This window comes from Vicia villosa, linkage group LG3 (genome assembly GCF_029867415.1).
Source record: "Vicia villosa cultivar HV-30 ecotype Madison, WI linkage group LG3, Vvil1.0, whole genome shotgun sequence".
NCBI lineage: Eukaryota > Viridiplantae > Streptophyta > Magnoliopsida > Fabales > Fabaceae > Vicia > Vicia villosa.
In genome coordinates, this window is record NC_081182.1 from 136,124,367 (window position 1) to 136,147,201 (window position 22,835).

General features: G+C 30.1%; 1 protein-coding gene and 4 long non-coding RNA genes across 9 annotated transcripts; 2 read left to right on the top strand and 3 right to left on the bottom strand.

Annotated features, from left to right (window-relative positions):
• Positions 1–3,057: 3,057 nt before the first annotated feature.
• On the top strand, positions 3,058–8,492 carry LOC131662442 (uncharacterized). 5 transcript variants are annotated; one of them, XR_009301572.1, is made up of 5 exons: positions 3,058–3,466; positions 3,581–3,713; positions 3,798–4,117; positions 4,199–4,666; positions 5,436–5,807. It is a non-coding gene; the product is annotated as an uncharacterized LOC131662442 (long non-coding RNA). The 5 variants fall into 5 exon arrangements; XR_009301573.1 differs by having other exon boundaries at positions 3,059–3,466; positions 3,798–4,436; positions 4,585–4,666; XR_009301570.1 differs by adding an exon at positions 8,272–8,492 and having other exon boundaries at positions 3,060–3,466; positions 3,798–4,666; positions 5,436–5,545.
• A 5,516-nt stretch (positions 8,493–14,008) lies between these two features.
• Positions 14,009–15,304, bottom strand: LOC131659012 (pentatricopeptide repeat-containing protein At2g18940, chloroplastic-like). Its single transcript, XM_058928258.1, has one exon. The coding sequence runs from the start codon at positions 15,302–15,304 to the stop codon at positions 14,009–14,011; it is 1,296 nt and encodes a 431-aa protein (XP_058784241.1).
• A 1,033-nt stretch (positions 15,305–16,337) lies between these two features.
• Positions 16,338–18,972, bottom strand: LOC131656707 (uncharacterized). Its single transcript, XR_009300264.1, has 7 exons — positions 18,866–18,972; positions 18,665–18,771; positions 18,336–18,554; positions 18,221–18,251; positions 17,237–17,377; positions 16,788–16,962; positions 16,338–16,686 (listed from the first exon to the last, which is right to left on the bottom strand). It is a non-coding gene; the product is annotated as an uncharacterized LOC131656707 (long non-coding RNA).
• A 161-nt stretch (positions 18,973–19,133) lies between these two features.
• Positions 19,134–20,133, bottom strand: LOC131656708 (uncharacterized). Its single transcript, XR_009300265.1, has 4 exons — positions 19,999–20,133; positions 19,809–19,929; positions 19,520–19,649; positions 19,134–19,430 (listed from the first exon to the last, which is right to left on the bottom strand). It is a non-coding gene; the product is annotated as an uncharacterized LOC131656708 (long non-coding RNA).
• Positions 20,134–20,879: 746 nt separating this feature from the next.
• LOC131656709 (uncharacterized) lies at positions 20,880–21,526 on the top strand. The gene is made up of 2 exons (XR_009300266.1): positions 20,880–20,979; positions 21,293–21,526. It is a non-coding gene; the product is annotated as an uncharacterized LOC131656709 (long non-coding RNA).
• The last annotated feature ends 1,309 nt before the right edge of the window (positions 21,527–22,835 follow it).

A 22,835-nucleotide genomic window follows, 5' to 3' on the forward strand; every position in this document is an offset into this window, starting at 1 on the left:
TGTTGATTGGAATTGATCATTATAAGGCCCATAATCAAATATTTGATTTTTCTTTGATTTATATAACTTTAAATCATTATTTAAATGAATAAAAAGTCATGTAAAATCATATAAATTTATTAATTCGTGGCAATTGGTTTTGGTGACTTAGATAACTTGTGGATTAAGATTAGATCTTAACAAGTTAGGCCCATTTGCAAGAAACTCCAATTTGAACCACTTTTATTTCAAATTTTGCCTCCAAAATTAACCAACTTTAAAAAGGCATATCTCCCTCAATTTTTATGATATGGAAGAGTTCTAGGACTTTTTGGAAACCTCAAGATGTCCTATACAAGCCACTTTCGCACCTTTTTTCTATTTGAAGATTTTATCTTGATGATATGCTTTTTGACAAAAAACTGTTGTTGGTTGACTTTTGAAAAGGACCTATAATCTGTTGTACCATATCTTTCAAATGAAGCATTTCTGGCCTTGGCATGTGAGAGACAAAGTTGTAGAGAATCCAGTTTCCTTCAAAATAGGCGTCCAGTGAGAAATTTCTGATGTTCCATGTGAGAGTTATTCCTGGTCAAAGTACAGTTGACTTTTTAGACCAAAACCCTAATTTAGTAACTTTGCCCTTTGTTGATTTTGAAGCTTTTCCTTGATGAATCATGATCAAACTTTGATCAAATGATGAATGATACTTCATAATATTGATGTTAACCAAAAATCAGGAGTTTTGACTATACTTTGACCATAGTTGACTTTTAGGTCAAACTAGTCGACTGTGGATCATCTGAGCAATTGAATGAGCAATCCTTGGAATTGAAGCTTGACTTTTGACATGGAGATACCTTGAACCCTAATGAGCCATATGAAATCTATTGGAGACCTTGATTCCTCAATTTTCTTGAGAGAATGCACAACCCTAGTTCAGGAGGTCTTTGATTAGGTGAGTGTGACTTGAGTTAACCATTGAACCTTGAACCCTTGAAGATGAAATGAGATGGGAAAATTTTGGGGTATGACAAAACGATATAGTCATTAGGGTTTCTATAGGTAGACCACCCAGGTTGTGGGATGGCGTCATGTCCTTCTCGAAACCTGTAGGTTAGAGAAGTGATTATCCTCACTCGAAACCTGTAGGTAAGAGTTGAGTATTGTAAACTTGATTGAAGCTATGAAGCAAGATCAAGTATGTGTTCATTGTTAATTATGTAAATAGCTGTTGCAGGGTTGTAACAGTTAGGTATCACTATGGAGTGAGCAGATGTTCTCTTGTCTTGGTGAAGTTCTGAGATAAAGGTTGCATTGATTAGTGACTAGGTAAACCAGAGGTTGTTTATCTGTAAACCAGAGGTTGTTTACATAAAATAGTACTACTGATAGTAAAATCTTCGAGTAGGTAGTTAGATTGATTTGGGTTAACAATTAACTGTGTTATTTATCTTCTGCATTATTTGTTCAGTTTTGAGTGTTATGACTTTGTTTATAACATCAGGTTCAGAAGTGTTAGCTGTTCCTGAACAGAACCATATAAAGATTATGATCTGTTAGCTGTTCCTGAACAGAACCATATAAAGATTATGATCTGGTTATGTCTACTGAACATATGTGATCACAGGTTTCGTGACTCCTGTTTAGGAGTAATTAATTAATGAGGGATCTTTCTATTCTGCTTATGCTACATTAATAACAGATCAGATGTCTTGACATCGGGATTGACATTCGAGTCTGTCATACCATAATTTTCACTACAAATGCAATTTCAGGATTACGATATTTTTTTTCGATAAGCACTTGTATTAAACACACAAAGGGTGCAACCCAATACAAAATGAACAAAACGGAACAAAGAAACCGACGCACAAAGCCACAAGCAAATAAACTTAGGCGCCTATAAATGCACAAGGCTTGACAAGTCAAACCTCTTTCGTGTCAATTCCTCTACCCTTAGCAATAATAGAAAACCAATCTCAACCAAAATTTTTAATAAGTATCAAAATTTCTTTGGGGTTCCAAATACTATCATTAAAAACCACTTTATTTCTACCCAACCAAATACACCAACAAACCAAAAGCCAAAAGAAAGCAAAGAAGATAGGTTTAATAACCCTACACAATTTGGCACGATAGAATTCCACCACTCTAAACCCCAATTCACTACGATATGATTCTGACTAATATTTAATATCTTTAAGAAAACTGTGAGTAAAAATATTGGGTTGCAAAAAGTAAAAGTAGATGAAAAGTAAAATGAATTATTACTTATTAAATAAACGTGGAAACATTTTTAACATAGGTGTAAGAGTCCCCTACACATTTATTGATTAGTGGATTTGAAACATCAAGACTGTGCACGTGAAATAAGGTTCATAAATTCATCAAATAAGATAAAACTCTTATAAAAATGTTGGATGTCACATTATTCTCATGTACACAATATTTTCATTTTAAAACCTCTTACTTACAACCATCATTAAGTTGAATGTCAAAGATTTTGCAAGTGCTATTTTCTTGTTTTTATCATTGTTAGGTCGAAGCTAAAACCCTCACCAATGTTCATCTTCACATCACTCTTCAATTCATTTGTATGAAGTAGAAAGATCCGGTCACTAAAAAAATGTGACAAGGCTAAATTGAAAGTCATTTAAAATTTTCTAAAATTTAGAGCAGAAGACAGTTAAAATAATATTATTTCATTTCACTACGATCATCTTAATGTAAAACTTCATAACTACATGATTCTTGAAATTAGTTTATTGGGTTGCAAACATAACAACTTAATGAGAACTCATAAAATATTATTGATGCTTGTTACTCTTTTGAATCTTACAATTAATACATATAATCTCATAAAAAGTGCTTGTTTATACTCTTAGGTCTAGCAAAGATTTATATATCAACTACCTAACTAAGAATTAAACATACCACCAAACACCCTAAATTACCCTTAATGACAAAAATAATTACCCTTAAAAAAGCCCTTTATAGTCATTTGCTAATTCAAAATTTTATTTCCACCAATCACAATATCCCATTCCTCCAAATGGCACCCTCTTTTCACAATTCTCCATTCCTCCAATTTTCCATTCTTTCTTAACATTTCATTAACCATTGGTTTTTTCCCTAAAACCTTTGAAAACCAATAAATCGAAAAACTCCTTTCATTTCTCAAACTTGTACTTCACTTTTTATTTTTTTACTTCTATGTCTGCATTGGAAAGCCAAAACCCCTACCCGGGGTCCTCGTCCCGAAATCACCATCCTTGCAATTTCCTTGTCTTCTACACAATTTCTCTTTCTCTCTCTTTCCAACATTCTTTCGTTTTCTCTCTAACCCTTTCTCTTTTTCGTTCAAACCCTAACGAGTTTGTGAGTATCATCGATGCCTCATGACGCTGCAAGGCAATCTCCACTGCAAATGTTTCGTCATGTTAAGAATTTGTTTGCTGATTATGGAAAACTCGTCTCCTTTAAGGTAAACCCATTTTTTTCGTTTTTCGATTTCTTTTGCAATGACAACCTTTGTAATCAATCGCCTTTGTTCTTCATCAACCACAAAATTACTCTATTGACTTCTTCTTGGAATCAGGTCTTACGCAAAGGTCGCAACTAGAACTGGTATACTCTAAGCCGCATCCAATGTTTCTCTACAGAAAGCTCGCACATGGGACGTAGGTGTTGAATCCAAGTTCTCCTCTACCCCTGTTAAAGACATCTTCAAGGTTCTCGTCACTTTTCTTCCAATTTCCAATACCTTTTTGTTCAATCACTAATTGGCGTTTTTTTCCTTTGATTTGATATTGCAGGACAAGAAAGTTGGGATCTTTGGTCTCCCAGTATGTTAACTTGACAATTTTTTTATGAATTTAGTCATATTTAAGGTAGTGGTTTTCATTTTCATTTTTCATTTTATTTGAAAGTCTTGTAATATTACCCTGCCAAGAGCTTCCGATGATTTTTCTGCAGATTCTCGCGACTCAAAGGCACTAATGTTGGAAAGCAAAGGTGAACTATATACATAACTACAATAAGATAGTAGTTCTTTAAAATAAACAATCAAAAGTTATTTGTAAATTTGTGTGTGTGGCTGCACTTTTATACTTCTCATTAGTACCATATGATGCAGGTACAAACCTCTTTTCCCTATTATAAATAAAAACTAATATGTATAGTGCTAATCATTGACAAAGATATTGGAAATACACAGGAAGCAAATTTCCACATAAGCACATTCAAGAAGAATTGTCAACACCACTTGCTGCAGCAGCCGATTTTGATGAAAAATGGCAAGGGAGTATGATATTATTTTAATTGTTTTGATGGTTTTGTTTTTTTAAGCTTAAATTTATGATGTTTCAGATTGAGGACAAGATCTTGCAAATTGGATAGGCATTTGTTCTAATGAATCAGCATCTTCTTCAGGCTGTGTTGTACACTTTAATTTGGTCATCTCTACAAAGATACTTAACATTTTGATTTTTGTTTTGTTGACACAGCACAGCAATTATTTCACTGGATTTTTAAAAATTGTATGTTTTCATTCATAAAAATCATCTCCATGTTGATTGTTTCATTTCTTCTCTAATATTTTAGTTTGGAAGAATATTGTCAAGACCCCCATTCTCATTCAATGTTACTTCAAGAGATTCAAGAGAATGCAGAAAAAATCCAGCAGGTAATTTGACACATAAGCTAGATGGTTATATCAAAGATGATATATATGGTTCATTCTATTCATGTAATGCAAGACACATTAGGCCTGTTCAATCTGTTCAATGGAGGCTTTTTTCCATAGTTTGGTTTAGTAAAATTTGCACCTACATAAGGACATAAATACAATATAGTACATTAGAAGTTGTAGTTTTCTTTTGTTTTTAGTTTTCGATTGGTTTATGTTATGCATTAAATTGGAGATAAACATGATGGCTTGATAATACTCTCTTGAAAGTTTTTTAAAATCTTATTCAATTAACATTAAGTTCATGTTGATGGACACCTAAAAAACAGTGTTTGTCCAATAAGTTATTAGTCCATAACCAGTAAATAATTTAAGGGTAGTCATTAGCATTTTTCTTATGTTTATATCAAGTATGTGCTCATAAACTCTATTATTATTTTTTGCTTTTCATGACTTTACACGCATAGTAGAAGTAAGGAATCGAATGGGATTCAGTTTCTGTCTCTTAGTTTCTGTCTCTTTAGAATGGACATATGAAGAACCGATTGGCATATTTTAATTTAAATAGTCATCACCAATGGACATGCCTTGGGTTTGTTCCAGCCTTTGGTAGATTTATTGACATTTTTAGATGAGCATTTCCATGTCTCCCATTCATAATTCATTTTAATTTTTCTCCCTCTTTAGATGTTTTCAAATATTGTTATCTTAGTAAATTTGGATTATGATTTTACTTATGCTTTAGTTTCATGATTTTTTTATGTAGGTAACATTAAAGATGAGATTGAAAATCTAAACTTCATAGAAGAAAGAAAGAGAAAATTCAAAACTTCATAGTATAAAGAAAGAGAAAAATCAAAACTTCATAGAAGAAAGGTAATAAACATTACAAAGTGATGAATATTAATGTATAAATATGTGGGCAGAGGTTTAGAGATTTTAATATTTTCACTATTTAGTTTTACCTTTGAAAAAAAGTGATTATGTGAGTGGTGAAGTTAGTGATTTTGCAACTTATCCATTCAAATGCTATAGATAGTTATGATGGTGCTATCCTTTGAATTTGAACATGGTTCTGATCCAAATTGTATACATTTGCTTGGACATGGTTATGATGGTATACATGTTTGCTTTAACATGGTTCTGATTCAATTTATTTTTATACAACTATGATGGAAGGTTCTATCTTGCCAACATTGATTTTAAACGATGTTGTGAAATTTTTTACTTAAATTCTGAAATTATTTTGTTTGTTATCTTTAGAAGGATGCCTTCACATAGTTAGGCTACTTGGCTTTGAAAAAATTGAAAGCATTCTATGATTTTTCGGTTTCTATTGAAAGTGATCTTGTCAATTTTATTAATACTAATGGGCTGATTGTACTTATACCATTTTGTAGTCTTATTAGTCAAACAATAGATAGTATTTATGCAGCTTGCTTGGAGATGTATGTTTCTTGGATATGTATGTTTTCATCATGTCAAACAAAACTGATAGAAACTCTAAACCATATTTTATTGTCCTGTCATGTCGAACAAAACTGATAAAAACTCTAAACCACATATTTTATTGTCCTGTCAAAGTTACAGTGCAGCAGACCCTATCTGCTATCTCATTTATCTGCTTCTAAAAACTGCTTTTTGCGTACCTTTTCTCTGCCACATATTTTATTGTCATGTCAAACAAAACTGATAAAAACTCTAAAACACCTTTTTTTTGTGAATTTTTTATGGTCCTACCATCTTTTTAGAAACTAATACCCAATATACCACACTTTTCACCCTTTTTCCCAAAATGCCATGTTTTCAAAAAAAAAAAACTCAATTATAGAGCATCCGCCCTTTGAATGGGCGGAGCTTCACCTTTTTTAGGAACATCCGCCCTTTGATTGGGCGGAGCAGTGTCTTTTTCGTTTTTTTTTTTTTTTTAATTTTTAATTAAATTAAAAACAAATTAAAATAATATAATAAATATTATAATTAATAATAAATCAATAATATATATTAAAAATATTATAATAAAATATAATATTAATTTCATATTAATTTCACAACTTCCAACAATCCAGACTACATGTCATGGTATGCCACTGTGTCAAATTTGTATTTATCGCCGAATAGATACTTGTTTGACCCTCGTAGCCAACCCTCCACCTCAAACTTCCAACAATCCAGACCACCTATCCCTAACATGCAACAACATTTTCAAACCACCCAACAAAATTTCAATCCAACACAACCACCTTTTACCCCAAGCCAACAATATCATCACCAAAACCCATATAATTCATACACCCAACCACAAACACCATTCTCACAACCTACCCCTTTCCCAACCTACCAACACCACTACCAAACACCCCAATACACCCAAATGCAACATACCACTACTCAACATAACCCATCTACATCTTATAATCAACAACAATACCACAACTATCAAACCCCCCAACAACAAATGCCTTTTTCTCAATCACAACAATTTACCCCTAACACCAATCAAGAAAACTATGTCAACATGCAAACCTCAATGCATAACACCACTCAACAGGATTGGAATAACGAGGGGACCAGATTGAGTTATGGCAGTGCGACGGCGGCTGATTTTATCAATGAAGAAATGGTCGAAGAATTATATGATCGCGGATATGAGATAGGTCCTTCTACTCAACCTGCAAATGATGAAGGGCCTCGTCGAAGAAGTACGAGAGATGTACATCCTCCTTATTGTGGAACCAACCAACGGTTACGCCGACCAGGTCGAGGCGGCAATTAAATACCGTTTAATTTACTTTATTGTAATTTTATTTTTCTTAATTGCATTGTAACTTAATTTATCAATTAAAAGTATTTTATTTATGGATGCATGATTTAATATATTTTAATTCAATTTATATTAAAATTAAAAAAATTAATTGTATTATTTTTTATATTTAAAACAAAAAATTAATTAAATAATAAAATAATATTAATTAATATATTAATTCAATAATATGATTAATATATAATAAAATATATTAATCCAATAAGTTGTGAAATAATATAATTAATATATTAATTCAATAATATGATTAAAACAAAAAATATATTAATTCAATAATATGATTAATATATAGTAAAATAAATTAATTAAATAATCAAAAAAATTATAAACAAGTTGTGAAATTAATATGAAATTAATATTATATTTTATTATAATATTTTTAATATATATTATTGATTTATTATTACTTATAATATTTATTATATTATTTTAATTTGTTTTTAATTTAATTAAAAATAAAAAAAAAAAAAAAACGAAAAAGACACTGCTCCGCCCAATCAAAGGGCGGATGTTCCTAAAAAAGGTGAAGCTCCGCCCATTCAAAGGGCGGATGCTCTATAATTGAGTTTTTTTTTTTTGAAAACATGGCATTTTGGGAAAAAGGGTGAAAAGTGTGGTATATTGGGTATTAGTCTCTAAAAAGATGGTAGGACCATAAAAAATTCTTTTTTTGTTATAAGTTACTTTAAAAAAAGGTTAAAGGAAATGAACCAGTTGCACTTGATTGGATTGTATACTTGTGTTAAATGACACTTATTTAAATTTTTTGTTGATACAGGAGCTTGGTGTTGGAATTGAACCATGTAGTCTTCTTGGAATTGAACCATGTAGTCCTCTTGGGAATTTGGGTTTTTTTTTTGTGGTGTTGGAATTGTATACTTATATTTAATCTCTTTTCTCAACTTTTGACCAATTGTGCTGTTAATTAAATATCTACCACAGATAAGTTTGTAAACCAAAATTTTAACCAATCAATAATATCATTTAACAATGTTGAAATTTGGTATCACATTGGTGAGTGTAATAACCCAAACAATGGTGCTATCTTTAGGTTCTTAGTTAGTTCATATATAATGGAAGGTATAATAAATGTTATATCGCAATTATTTTAAAAAAGTTTCAAACATTAAATCAGTAAATGCTACTCAATTTCTAGAGTTACATAAAATTTTCATTTGAAAAGGACGACATGACATTGGAACCGGCATGTATTATTATAGTGGAAAGAGATAGTGTAACACCTATCAAATAATAGTATATTATCTTGTCTAAGAACAATGATGATATTTTTTTAATTATATTTAAGTAACCATAGAAATGAAACTGTGTTTACACAACAAATATGATAGTAACTAATTTATAAATCAAAATATAATATTTACATTTAAAAAATAATGACATTGTATTTTACCCATAGACTCAGAGATGCTCGCCTATGGTTAGAGAAAATAAAAACTCTAAATTTATGCTCGCCTCTGCAAACACCATTTGTTTCTCTGCTAAAACCGGTTCCTCTGTCATCTCAGTCTACTATGAAAATCTACTTTTTTCTGAAAAATGTGTATAAAGTAGTATTATAGATAGATGTAGGATGAATAAAACATATTAAAAAAAAGGTATTAGTTTGCTGACATTTGTTTCCATGATAAGTATGGGTTACTGAAAAAATACATTTATAAAAAGATAGTTGGGATTGATTGATGCAAAATAACAGTGGCACGACAGTTTAAATTTTGTTGGGACTGAGCAAAATCTTGCTTTTGAACATGCAGCAGTTTGTAGGCCTTTATGCTATCTCTTTACATGTTCATTTTATTGAGGAAAAAAAAAGTTGCTTTTGAAGTGTAGTGTGTCATAGTTTATAAAGACAATTTTTTTTTAATAATTGATCAATAAACAAATATTTTTCTTACATATAATTTATATTTTAAAAATTTTGAGAAACTTTTTTTTAACATATTCTTTACTTACAACTTTGTATTCAAATTTTAAAAATATTTTTTAAATGATTTGACTGGTGGAAAGAGTATAATTTTATAAAAATAGTGTAATATTGAGATGGTAATAGAGCATTGAATAGTGTAATAATTTTAAAGGTACATATCCAACTTTTTTAGATCAGTAGAGAAGTTGTCCCCATCTTAAAATAGTAACCACACCTCCCGTGCATTTAATAGTGTAATAGAGTATAATTTTATAAAAATATTTAATATATTTTAAATATAAATTAAGTTAACAATAATCAGATAGTTCAACTAATAACCTATGATTCTGTCAAAAAAAAAAAAAAACTAAATAACATATGTATTTGATGAGTAAATATATTATCTAGGGTTTTGATGCAATTTTTATAACATTGCTTACTAATTACTCCCTCCGTCTCATAATAAGTGTCTTATTTAAACTTTGCGCAGTTTTTAAGAAAATGATTAGATGTTTTGATTTTAATGAAAAAATTAATATTATTGACTAAAGTATCCTTATTTATTATAGGTAGTAGAATAGTTGAAAAACGTAAAAGTTAATATATAGGGGGATAGTAATGGAGAAAAATAATAAATGTTGCATTAGTATTCTACAGAGACATTTATTTTGAAACATAGAAAAAGTGCAAATGAGACACTTATGATGAGACGGAGGGAGTACCATTAAAGTGCATTATGCACTTAATATTATTTCAAAAAAATAATTTTTTTAATAAAGGTTGGACCGGTGAAATCCAATTATTTCATTGAGATTCCTTGTCCTTTAATCAACACTAAAACATCAAAAAATATTTATTAATGTGATTATTGAATACTTTTATTTTAAACACACATGTGAGCTACTTAAACACAGTAACACAGTTTTCTAAGTAGAAAAATTAATTATATAAAATAATTATAGGAATATAAATAAAAATGATTGTATTTCACTAAAACTTTGTAAAGTTTTTTCGTTGAAATCAAATACACAAGTGAAATTCTTCCTCTTTTTTATAAGTATTTTAGTCCTTAAATTAACAATTAATATTGCAAGAAATAGATATAAAGAACATTAAAATGCTTTTTAAAAAAAAAATTTAAATATGAACTAAACTTGGAAGATTTTTAATTTTTTTTGACGGAAATAATATTTCATTTAGGACTTTTTTATCTTGTTTTATATTTTAATTTATATTTTAATTTTAATTAATTAAAAAATTATTTATCTCACAGGTCACTATCACCACAATACCTTTTTTATTTATTTTAACCAACTAAATATTTATAAATATTTATAGTTATTAGTGATATGTGTGATTAAATTATATAATTGTATATTTTATAATTACATTTAAATAAATTATATACCAACTAAAATTGAAAACTATAACAAAAAAATTTTCACGGAACACTATCATCACAATACCTGTTTTAATTTAATCAACAAAATGTTATAAAAATTTATAATTAGCATAAATTCACTATTTTCACGGGACACTACCACCACAATACTTTTTTATTTAAACAATAAAATATTATAAATATTTATAATCATCAGTGATATTTGTAAATATTTATAATTATTAGTCATATTTGTAGATATTTATATTTATTAAACATATTAAATTTATCATGTTGGTGATTTGATAAATATTTCTTTGTAAATATTTCAAGTTATTAGTGATTTTATAATATCAATTGTATATCACCAACAACCTAACCTTATCGAATTAACTAAGATATGAATGACTATTGCATTTCCATGTTCTTTTTTTACATAGCTACTATATATAAATTCATTGCATCTAAATCATGTTTTGTTAATCTTAAATTAACATTCCTCATTCGAATTTTTAATTTTTTTTCCATTTGTAATACATTATTCATCTTAAGATTTGACTTACCCGTGCAGACGCACGGGTATTCTACTAGTTATATATACATTTAGAGATTCTGTTAACACACTTTGCTTTCTTAGGAATCTGGCAGTAAAATAATTTTAGACAATCTTTGTCATTAAGACATCGAAAAAATGGTGCTATAGAGAGAAAGAAAATTGTTAAAAATTTGTTCAAAGTAAAGAAGAAAATTAAAAATGGATAAAAGTTGTTTTTCTTCAACGTTTGTTGCAACAAGGTATAGAAAAATAAGAATAATTAAAAACTATGAAAAAAAGTAAAGAAAGAAATTTATAACTAATAAAAATTATTTACCTTCAACGTTGGTTGTAACAACAAATAGAAGAAAGAAAATAATAATATCATAAGCTAACTTGATAATTTGTGCCATATTTCTCCCGTTTGCATTTAACAATTGGTTAAATAACTTTATCTACTAAATATAAATCTAAGGTTGTCATGATGGTAACCTTGAAGAGAACTCTAACCCTAATGCTTATGTTGCATGATTTTAGCAACTCTTAACACAACTCTAACCTATGTGGCATGATTTTAGAATTTTCAACTTTTATAAACCAATTTTTTTCTAACAATATTATTAAAGCCATTGCTTTAACCACTATTTTTTTAACAATATTGATCTTTCTAACAATATTTTTTTTATTAAATCATCTTTCTAACAATAACATCAAATAGTAAAATATTAATAAATAATCATTAATTTCTTACTGATCCTTCAATAATTATAAAATATACACTTATAAAAATAAAATTTTGAAATTTTACTATTTCTTTATATACTAGTGTATTACCCGTGCGTTCGCACGGGTACCCGTCGTTTCCGCGCATTGTGATTGAGGAAAATAAAAGATGATAGGGAAAGTGTTATTTTCTTCAATATAGATATTATTGTAGAAGTAAATATCCTAAAAATAAATTTGTAAAATATAGAAATTTCTTTTCAATAGGTTGGGTCAAAGTTTGGGATATACTGATTAAAAAACATTATTTTCCCGTGAATATTCAATATTTCGATCAATAACTTCATGTTCCCGTTAATATTTAATATTTTGATCAGTAACTCACATTCTCGTTAATATTGAATATTTTATTCAGTAACTTCATGTTCCCATTAATAGTCAATATTTTGGTAACTTCATGTTCCCGCTAATATTCATTATTTTGATCAGTAACTCCGTATTCCCGTTAATATTCCAAATCTGTTCCCGATAATATTTAATATTTTGATAAGTAACTTCATGTTCCCGTTAATATTCATTATTTTGATCAGTAAGTCCGTGTTCCCGTTAATATTAATTATTTTGATTAATAACTTCATGTTTTAGTTAATATTTCAAATTTATTCCCGTTAATATTCAAAAAAATTATCAGTAAAGGTAACTTCATGTTCCCGTTAATATTTAATATTTTGATTAGTAATTTAATGTTTTCGCTAATATTAATATTTTGATCAGTAACTTAATATGTTCATGTTAATATTCAATATTTTTGTCAATAACTTTATGTTCCCGTTATTAGTAAATTCGTGTTTCCTTTATTATTCAATATTTTGATCAGTAACTTCATGTTCTCGTTAATATTCAATATTTTGATCAGTAATTTAATATTTCCGTTAGTATCAATTATTTTGATCACTAACTTCATGTTCCCGTTAATATCATGAAATATTTCAATAGCATTTGAAACATCAGAAAGAACTGCTTATTAACATGAGTGGAATGTTGTAAATTTGATAGTATCTATATAGTTGATAAAAATTTCAACATTCGGTTCTAGTTAATATTCAATATTTGAATTAATAACTTCATGTTCCCGTTAATATTCAATCTTTTGATCAGTAAGTTCATGTTCTCATTAATATTCAATGATTTGATCAACAACTTCATGTTCTCATTAATATTCAATATTTTGATCAATATCTTCTTGTTCCAGTTAATATTCAATATTTTTATCAGAAATTTCATGTTCCCGTTAATATTCTATATTTTTATTACCCGTGCGTTCGCACGGGTACCCGTCGTTTTCGCGCATTGTGATTGAGGGAAATAAAAGATGATAGGGAAAATGTTATTTTGTTCAATATAAATATTATTGTATAAGTAAATATCCTAAAAATAAATGTGTAAAATATAGAAATTTCTTTTTAATAGGTTGGGCTAAAGTTTGAGATATATTGATTAATAAATATTATTTTTCCCTTAATATTCGATATTTCGATCAGTAACTTCATGTTTCCGTTAATATTCAATATTTTGATCAGTAACTCATGTTCTCGTTAATATTGAATATTTTATTCAATAACTTCATGTTCCCGTTAATAGTCGGTATTTTAATCAGTTACTTCATGTTTCCGCTAATATTCATTATTTTGATCAGTAACTCCGTATTCCCGTTAATATTCCAAATTTGTTCCCGTTAATATTTAATATTTTGATCAGCCCCTAGTGCCAAAAACACACACAAAAATTCTCCACCATCCATAAAATTCATCATGTAAAACCTCACTTTAGTTAGACATATTCATGGTATCTTCCAAATATTGTGTCATGCATCAGTAACTGAATATCTAATGACCTATCCAATAAACAGGTTACTTATGAAATCAACCATACAAAAGAATGATAAAAAAAACTCATTGACAACAATTGTAATTGAACTCAAGATTTTGTTTGACATCACTGATAAAAAAAACATACAAAAGAAAAAACTCATTGACAACAGCGTTAGAGTAACAATGAAGCAAAAGCGAGTACGAAGTTTTGTTCGGCTTAAAGCCCTTATTCTGCATGTCAGAAATGATAGACTCTGCCGCTTTCCAATCACCTCGCCTAGCAAGTGCGTTAAGAAGAGCATTGTATGTGGTCATGCATGGAGTAAAGCCTGCCGTAATCATTTCGCCGTACATTTTGGCAACATCAACTTCAGATCCACACCGTCCATAGGTACTAATTAATGTATTGAACGTGTCTTTGCTAGGCTCAAATCCAGAAATTTTCATTTCCCTTAAAACCTGGTTAACATATTTTTGCTTACCCTTCGCACCACATACACCAAGCATCGTGTTCCACGTTATACGATCAGGAGGACATCCATTCAATTTCATTTCACGGAGAAGATTAATCATGTCTTCTGGTCTCGACATTTTGCCTAGCATTGCAAGAACAGAATTGTATGTGCTTATGTTCGGAACACAGCCCAACTCCTTCATTCGACCAAACACCTTTAAAGCCTTGTCCTCGTTTCCCAATTTACGGTAGCCGTTTATTATAGTGGTGTAAGTTATAGCATCCGGCATAACTCCTCTGCTTGCCATTGTATCAATGACAGCAGCACCCTTGTCATGAAACCCGGCTCTTACATAGGCTGCCACAAGCTCATTATAAGTAATGGCATCTAGCACACAGTGATTATCCTCCATTTCTTTCAAGATGTTCAAAGCCTCTACATAAACTCCAGCCTTCCCGAAAACATGCAGCATAGCGTTATACACAACGGTTCCAGGTTTATATCCACTCGATTTCAAATCAGCAAAAAACTTCCTTGCTTCATCAAGCATACCCTCTCTCCCACAAGCCGATATCACAGTGCTACACGTAAACTCATCAAACTCAAGCCCTTTACTCTTCATCTCATCCAACAACTCCAAAATTACATTCCAAGACCGCCCCATTTTTCCATATACATAAAGCATAACATTGTAAGTAACCAAAGTTGGATCAAAACCAGTCTGCTTCATCTTCTCAAAGATCTCAATAGCCCGTTTATACTTCCCGGTTCGAGCATAAGCATGAAGAACAGTAGTGCAAGCCTTAACATCAAGTGAATATTCCTCAACAGGAATTATATCAAACAGCTTAGATGCGGAAACTCTTATGATCATAAAATCACATCTTGGCAACATATCCAAGAAATAAAAATCTAGCACCATGTGATGCTATTGCAGAATTATCTTTTGTCTCAACCAAAGATTGTGCCTTAACAAAAAGAAAATCCATACTCATAAGCTCCTATTGGAAAATACGCCATACAAAGAACATATCAATCCACATAATCTCAAATAAATAATAATAATAATAATAACCGAAACTTAGCCATATAAGAAGTTCTAGGCCAAACTCGAGAATCAATTACAGTTTCATCAATTCAGAAGTGGTTCAGATCTTTGTGAAAGACTCATCAATATTTACATCATTCTCCGTCTTGTCAGAAACAATTTTAATGACAGTTTCCACACTCTTTGGTCTACTCTTTGGAGTTTTTACACTACACTTGCCAATAGGTCGTCTGCGAATATCCTTCCTTTCTGTCAAGGTCGGGTTTCCCCAATAAAGTTACGGTTGGTTCAGAACCTTCGAATGGACCTGAGCATTCGTTTTCTATTGCTATCGTTGCAGCTTGATATGATATATCATGGATGATAGAACTGTAAAAAGGAATGTATTTGTTGCCTCTTCAAGTGCCAGGCTTCTAGTGTTGCACTCCACTGTAACTGTTGATTCATCTGACATAAAGCATAAGAGAATAGTTAGAAATTGGCCATGTTCTAATTTTCTACAAAGAATGTAGATGTGGAAATTTATATCACTGATTTTACAATTTTAGAAAAATGAATAAAGAAAAAATGGTCAGAACTATCCTAACTCCAAAATATCGATAATACATTTTAGTATTACACTATTAGCATCAGAAGGAGTTTTTTAGTGAATTAAATTGTTCTTCTATAAAGTTTTTTATATATAAAATTACCCAAAGTTTTATGCAATGCACGATGTATGCATAAATAAGTGCATCTTTGAGAAGAGAAGCTAAAATTCTTATCTCAATAATTATTACTAATACCTTTCCATGGCATTTTCAATACAGTAAATACCTTACCAGTGCCATGGGACTCGGATGCATTGAGCTCTGAAACAGAAGCAATGTGACAATCATTGGAAGGATTTCGAGCAGAGTGTCCTGTAAGTCATCGATGGCACGTTTTGATTCCAGATCAGTTTCCTCCCTTTCAATTTCTGATTCTGTGATTCTAGAACAGTTGGCAATCGCCGAAGCATTCAATTCATTAGCGTCATAACTCTGCACATCAAGATTCTCATGACATGATGACTCTGGTAGTGACGTTTCTGTATTTGAGACACTCCTTGCAATATCTGAATGTTCTTAAACATTTTCATATGAAATACAATCCCTGAGAACTGCAAATGATGTCACTAAGTTGTCATCAGGTCCAACACCAGCTGCGTGGCTTAAAAGTTCCGAGCTGCAAGCATTATTTCCTCTACTACTATCATCATTTTCTACTTTTTCATCCTCAATAAAAGTTGAATCAATAGGAGAAGCTTCAATTACATCTGGCATTGCATTTTCTGAAGCATGATTTTCATTCAGAAGTTGTAGGATGAGATTAATACCTGGATTTAACTGGTTAGTGAGACTGCTAAAATAAACTTGCTAAAGCCATAAACTTGAAAAACTCATCTGAAAATAGCTTTTGAAATGCATATCTCCTGTCTCTTACTCAAGAATCCATATCTCCATTCTCAAATTATTGCTCTAACCAAACTGGAAAAGCTCATCTGAAAATAGCTTTTGAAATGCATGGTCTTGTTAGAAATGCACGGTCCGGCTATAAATCAAAATAATTAAGGCAAAATTCTACTAACGCATGGTCCTGTTGGACATAGTTTTAAACAGTATTAACATATTGTAACGCAGCTGTTACTGCGACGACGACTTCAAACCTTGAGTGAAACTATGCAGCTTAAATTCTCCTTTTTATTAAAATCCTAATTGTTTAACCAACGTTTCTATGATCATAGACAAACACTATCGATTTTAAAAGTTATGTTCAAAAATTTACTCATGGTAGCAGTTTATGAATCTGAGTTTGATGGATGTGGTGGTCTCCCACGAATTGACAGGGCAGCCGATGTCTTCCTACGACCAATGGAAGTTTTTTCTTCAGCACTCCGTCTTCCCTTTTTCTAATTGATTTACCACTCTGCAAATAGAAATAAACATTAGATTGATGTTCCAGATTATCGTTGACAGATCAATATAGGACCGAACAATAGATGACCCAACATAGATGTCACCATATCGAAGAGCCAAATAGATGTCACCGAAAGGCGTTGAATAACCAAATATGCTACTTCCATCAACTGTTCTGTAGTCATATACCTTGAATAACCAAATATGCCGCTTCCATTTGCTTGCTTACTTTATTTCCCTGTATGAGATGTATGCATTATTATCGATACCTGTTAATGCCTTTGTATCAGCAGCAGTGCCTGCTCCACAACAACTTGTGTTATACCGGATTGATGTAAGTGTACGCAAACCTAATGCATTCAATATGCCACTTTCATTTGATAGGGTATAACATTTGAAACCATATATGTCAGTAGTAACAACAGAATAGAAAAGGGATGCAAATGCACCAACGGGAAAGTTAACACCTTCGGTTGATACGCGCACCCATTCCTATGGAAAGTTAACACCTTCAGCCATTCTTCATCCAAACCTATAGAATTAAAAAGAATAAACCGAACCCTATACATCAAAAGGCATAAAGTAAACCATAAAATCAAAAAGCAAGATTCAGAAAACACAATTTTTCATCCGACTCCTTGTTCTTCATTGTCAACTGTATATACCTCAATGCACTGACAAAAAAGAAACAAATTTATTCAGCATCAATGTTAAATTTTTATGGTTTGAAGGTGACGTAAGAATCTCGGTGCCATCAGTGCCAAACATCATTAGAGGCTTTGAAGAATTGCCATTATGAGGCAAAGCAGGCATTGAAATAGCATCTCTAGGAGTATGAGTCAAGGGTGCTGACCTTGGTGAAGGACCCGCCGTATTTGTTGTTCCTGAACTATTTGCAGGACCTGAAGCTATGACTGTCCCTAAAGGTACTGTTAAAAAGCTTAAAAGAGCATCAACAAAATCATTACCTGACTCAGCATACACAGCTTTGTTCCTTTCTTTATCAACCAAAATTGTCAAGGGAACTTGGTAACCTTGTTTGTCTAAGGCATTTTCAGATCCATTGTGAACTTCGTGACAGTTGCCATTGTTCCTCTTAGTCCATCTTGAACTACCCCATAAAATTCCACCACATTTGGATGATGAAGCTTATAAAGTATATCACCTTCCCGCCAGAACTATATGGTCTAAAAAAGAAGATCAATTTCATCGATATAGGTCATTCTATAAATAGCGGCATGAAAAATAAAGGAAAACAAAACAAAAAATCACTCCATGTGATTTTTAGACATGTTACCATTCTTTCTTGTTCTGAAGACCTTCCGAAGATATTAGGATCTGATATGACTCAGTTATTTCGTTGAAAAGGGGAAGGAGTGTTTCTTCTAATGGATTCAACTTAACCTAAACCACATATAAAGCAACAGTTAAAATAAATCACTTAAACATGAATGAAAAAACAGTAAATCACATAAACTAATAATTCAGTCCCGCTTACAACTTTTGATAGATGATCCTTAGCTTCTTTCTTATATTTAGGATATACATCTAACACTCTCCCTTTAAGATATTCAAATACTGCCCGTTGCGTAGGTGAATTTCTTTCTTCTGGAAAAAGGAAACAAAACTTCAATAACAAACTAAAATTAAACAAATGAGATAATGGAGAATATTTCCAACTTCCTAGAGTCAGATATCAGAATTCAAAAAAATCAAAATCAAGTAAATCGACTAAAATCATGCAAATATATACTGCACAAACGGAATTGGGAGTTAAAAGAAAAGTCAAGAATTCAAACTTAATGCCACGGTCTCACCATCCCTAACCCTAATCACATTGCACTATAAAAAGTCCTGTGACTGCAAGTGTTACGCTCCGGGGACATAAAATAGACAACTCGAACGTACCTACAGAAGCTAAGTGCATACACAAAGAAGACAACCCGAACGTACCAGCAGAAGCTAAGTGCATACCCTCACTAAGGGCAACCTCTGCTAATTGAGAGTTTCATCTTTATTGTGATGAAATTCCAATTTCGTATTGAGTTATTTTGAACCCTTCCCTTCAACAATCAAGGAAAAGTTAAGCAAAAATCAGAATCAAACATACTTCAGAAGGAGAAAGGGAATAACAGAAAACATAAATAAGTACCTGTAAAATTCACTCGAATTATTGTTGCTCTGCTTTATTGTGTTTGAATCTAAATAAAATTGAATTGTGCATCTGATTGATTCTTGCTGTATTTTGTGGTTGATATTTTCACTATGATTTTTAATTAAATCTATTAGCAATAAGAAAAATAAACCATAGCTCAGTAAATAGATCAAAATATAAGTCCAGAACCACTGTTTGAACAATCGAAACCGATACACACCTATCTCATCGATTCCACCATTAACACAACAATTCGAGTGATAAGAAGAAGAGATAAACAACGTACCTCGATTTTGTGCTCCCATAACAGACCAGTATTTTCTTCAAATCTCTTTCGCGTTTTGGGTTGGATACGTTATGTATCGTGATTTGTCTGCAGATCAAGCTTCTGTATTGACATCGAGAACCTATTGAAAATAAAAAACGTACATCAGTAAGATTTGAATCACAACCCCATTGTTCACATAACCACTCACCGTTTAATTAAACCCGACAACTCTGAAGGGTCGTGAGAAAGCGAAACCAATCACCGCGAGCATCATCCTTCCGGCCAAGATCGACGCAGCCGCAGACACCATACAGGAAGATGAAATCAAAGAAGAAGAAAGAAAGTAAAAAAACCTCGACGCCTTTGGAGGAAGCAGCGGAAGCGCAAGCAATGGAAGGAAGCAAAATATCAGGATCGAGAATCAGAATTGATAGTGAGAAAGAGAAAAATAGGAGAGCGAAGAATCTGCCATAAAAAACAGAAACGCAATGGATTGTGGATTGTAAACGGTTTGAGAATTTGGAAGAGGATGGTTGAAGGGCAGTTATGAGGAAAAATGATTTGAGAACCGTTTTGAGAATTTGGAAGAGAATGGTTGAAGGACAGTTACGATGAAGAGAGTGGAAATTGAAGAACGATTGAGGCTGTTTTGAGGATGCTGATGTGGATCAACCATAGAAGAGTTGCTGATGTGGATAGTCTAAGAAAGTCCCAAATGGTAGACTTTTCTTATATATGATATGATATGATGATATGATAGATGATAGATTATCATAATCATAATTCACCTACACTTCTTCAATTAAATAAATAAATAATAATAATAATAATAATAATTACCAGTAGTAATAATAAATAATTTAATCAATTAACTAATTCTATATAAATACTTTTTTATGTATTTTCACATAGTTATAAGTTTATAACCTCCTCCCAAATATATTCTTCTAATAAATTAAATACTTTAAATAAATACTAATAAATTTTTATAACTCCACCTCTTCAAATAATATTCGTAACCTCTCCTACTAATTAAATAATACTAATTAGCAATAAATAAGATTTAGTGAAAGGTTGGTAAAAATTAGCAATAAATAAGACTCTATGAATTCTCACGCATATAATTCATACCATTAAAAGGTTTTTATATTTAATTTTTGACATTAAATGATGGTTATGAATTTCAGAGGTATATATTATACCTTTTGCGGGCAAGAGGATTGATAATTAACAGCATGTTGTTTCAATTTAGTTTTTCTATACTAGAATTAGAATTAGAAGAATAATCTGGATATGGAAATTTTGATATTTTATTTTAATTCTCCTTTTTTTAACTCTATTCAGTGACTACGAATATTTAATTTTGTTTATTTCTATATATTATATATATTTAAATATAATTTTTAAAATTTATTTTAATTTCCCCTTTTTTAAATCTATACATTGATTTAAAATATTTAATTTAATTTATATAAATTTTATATGTTTTTTTCCTATTCTAGATCAGAAGAATAAATGGTATGTAATTTTCCCTGGTACTTAGATGTGGGGCGAAAACGATTCAATGGATGGATGATGATGGCGCATGGTATTGTCATGGAATGAGAAGCACCAGATCCGAGAGCCCTCTCAAGCAAATGTGTGCGTTTTTACTTTTCAAACTGGCCAATGATAGCGTGCCAGCGCATCGTCTCCTACCTTGAGAATATATATACACTTTAAAATTCTCTTTTCTCTTTATACACTCCATACATTTATTTAATATATTTATTTTTGTTTATATATTTATATTTTTATGTTAGTTCAGAAGAATAAATTTATATATATATATATATATATATATATATATATATATATATATATATATATATATATATATTTGTTAGCTCAGAAGAATAAGTTGCATTAAAATTATTAAATGCAGTAATGATATAATCATTTATTGTGTTTGTGGTTTTAAGAAAAAAAAATTCTATTATGCCTACACTAATTTTTTAATTTGTTCTGTTTTCAATAATTTGAATAATGTTCTCTTATTTAGGTATTGCAACCCATTGACCAAATATTAAACACAAATTTTTTTCATAACAAAAATAATATATAAAATTAATGAGTTTTAATTTTTCATTTAATATCATATAAAATAGGAACATGAGTGGTGAGTACCCACTTTAAAAAATATTGTATCATCAATAATATTGCATTTAATATATCAAGAAAATTTGTTAAAGATTATAATTAAAAAAATAATAAATATAACCGTTTATATTAATAAATGAAATTAATTAAAAAATATATAACTACAATATTATAATAAAATATAAAATATTTCTAAAAACTTATTAAACATCATAAAAATATCCAAAACCATGTTTAATACTCTAATTTTTATTTATTTATAAAATTAAACATCAAAACTAATATAAATTCCTGTATTGATAATTATTTATTAATTTTAAATTAATTAATAATAAACAAGACAATATCACTATACTTCAAAATATATTTAATTATTGAACTATTTTATGATTATAGACTATACAATTTGTTATATAGAACAATGACTTGCAATGGATTAATATATAAAAAAATGAGAACTGAAATATATACAAATAACGTGATAAAACAAATCTTTTAAATTAATTTTAAAATAATAAGCACTATTAGGATGACATATAAGAAATTCTCCATTTCACTCTCTTCAAGTTTTCATTTTTTTATTTTATTTAATTTGTAAATTTACAGTGGTGGAAAGTTATTAATATATTATTATATAAAACTAATTATTCATTAAAGTCATTGAATTTTTAAGATACAAATTAATTGGATATAAAATTTAAAATAATTCTTATATTATTTACAATTACGTTAATTTTTTTATTACTCCTTGAAATTCAACATATCTCAAATATTATAAACTCATATATAATAATAATTGATCCTCCATATTATTCTTAAAATTTAACTTTTTCTCAAATATATATTTATACTATATATAATATTTATTTAAATAAAATTATTTAAATAACACTCTACAATCAAAAC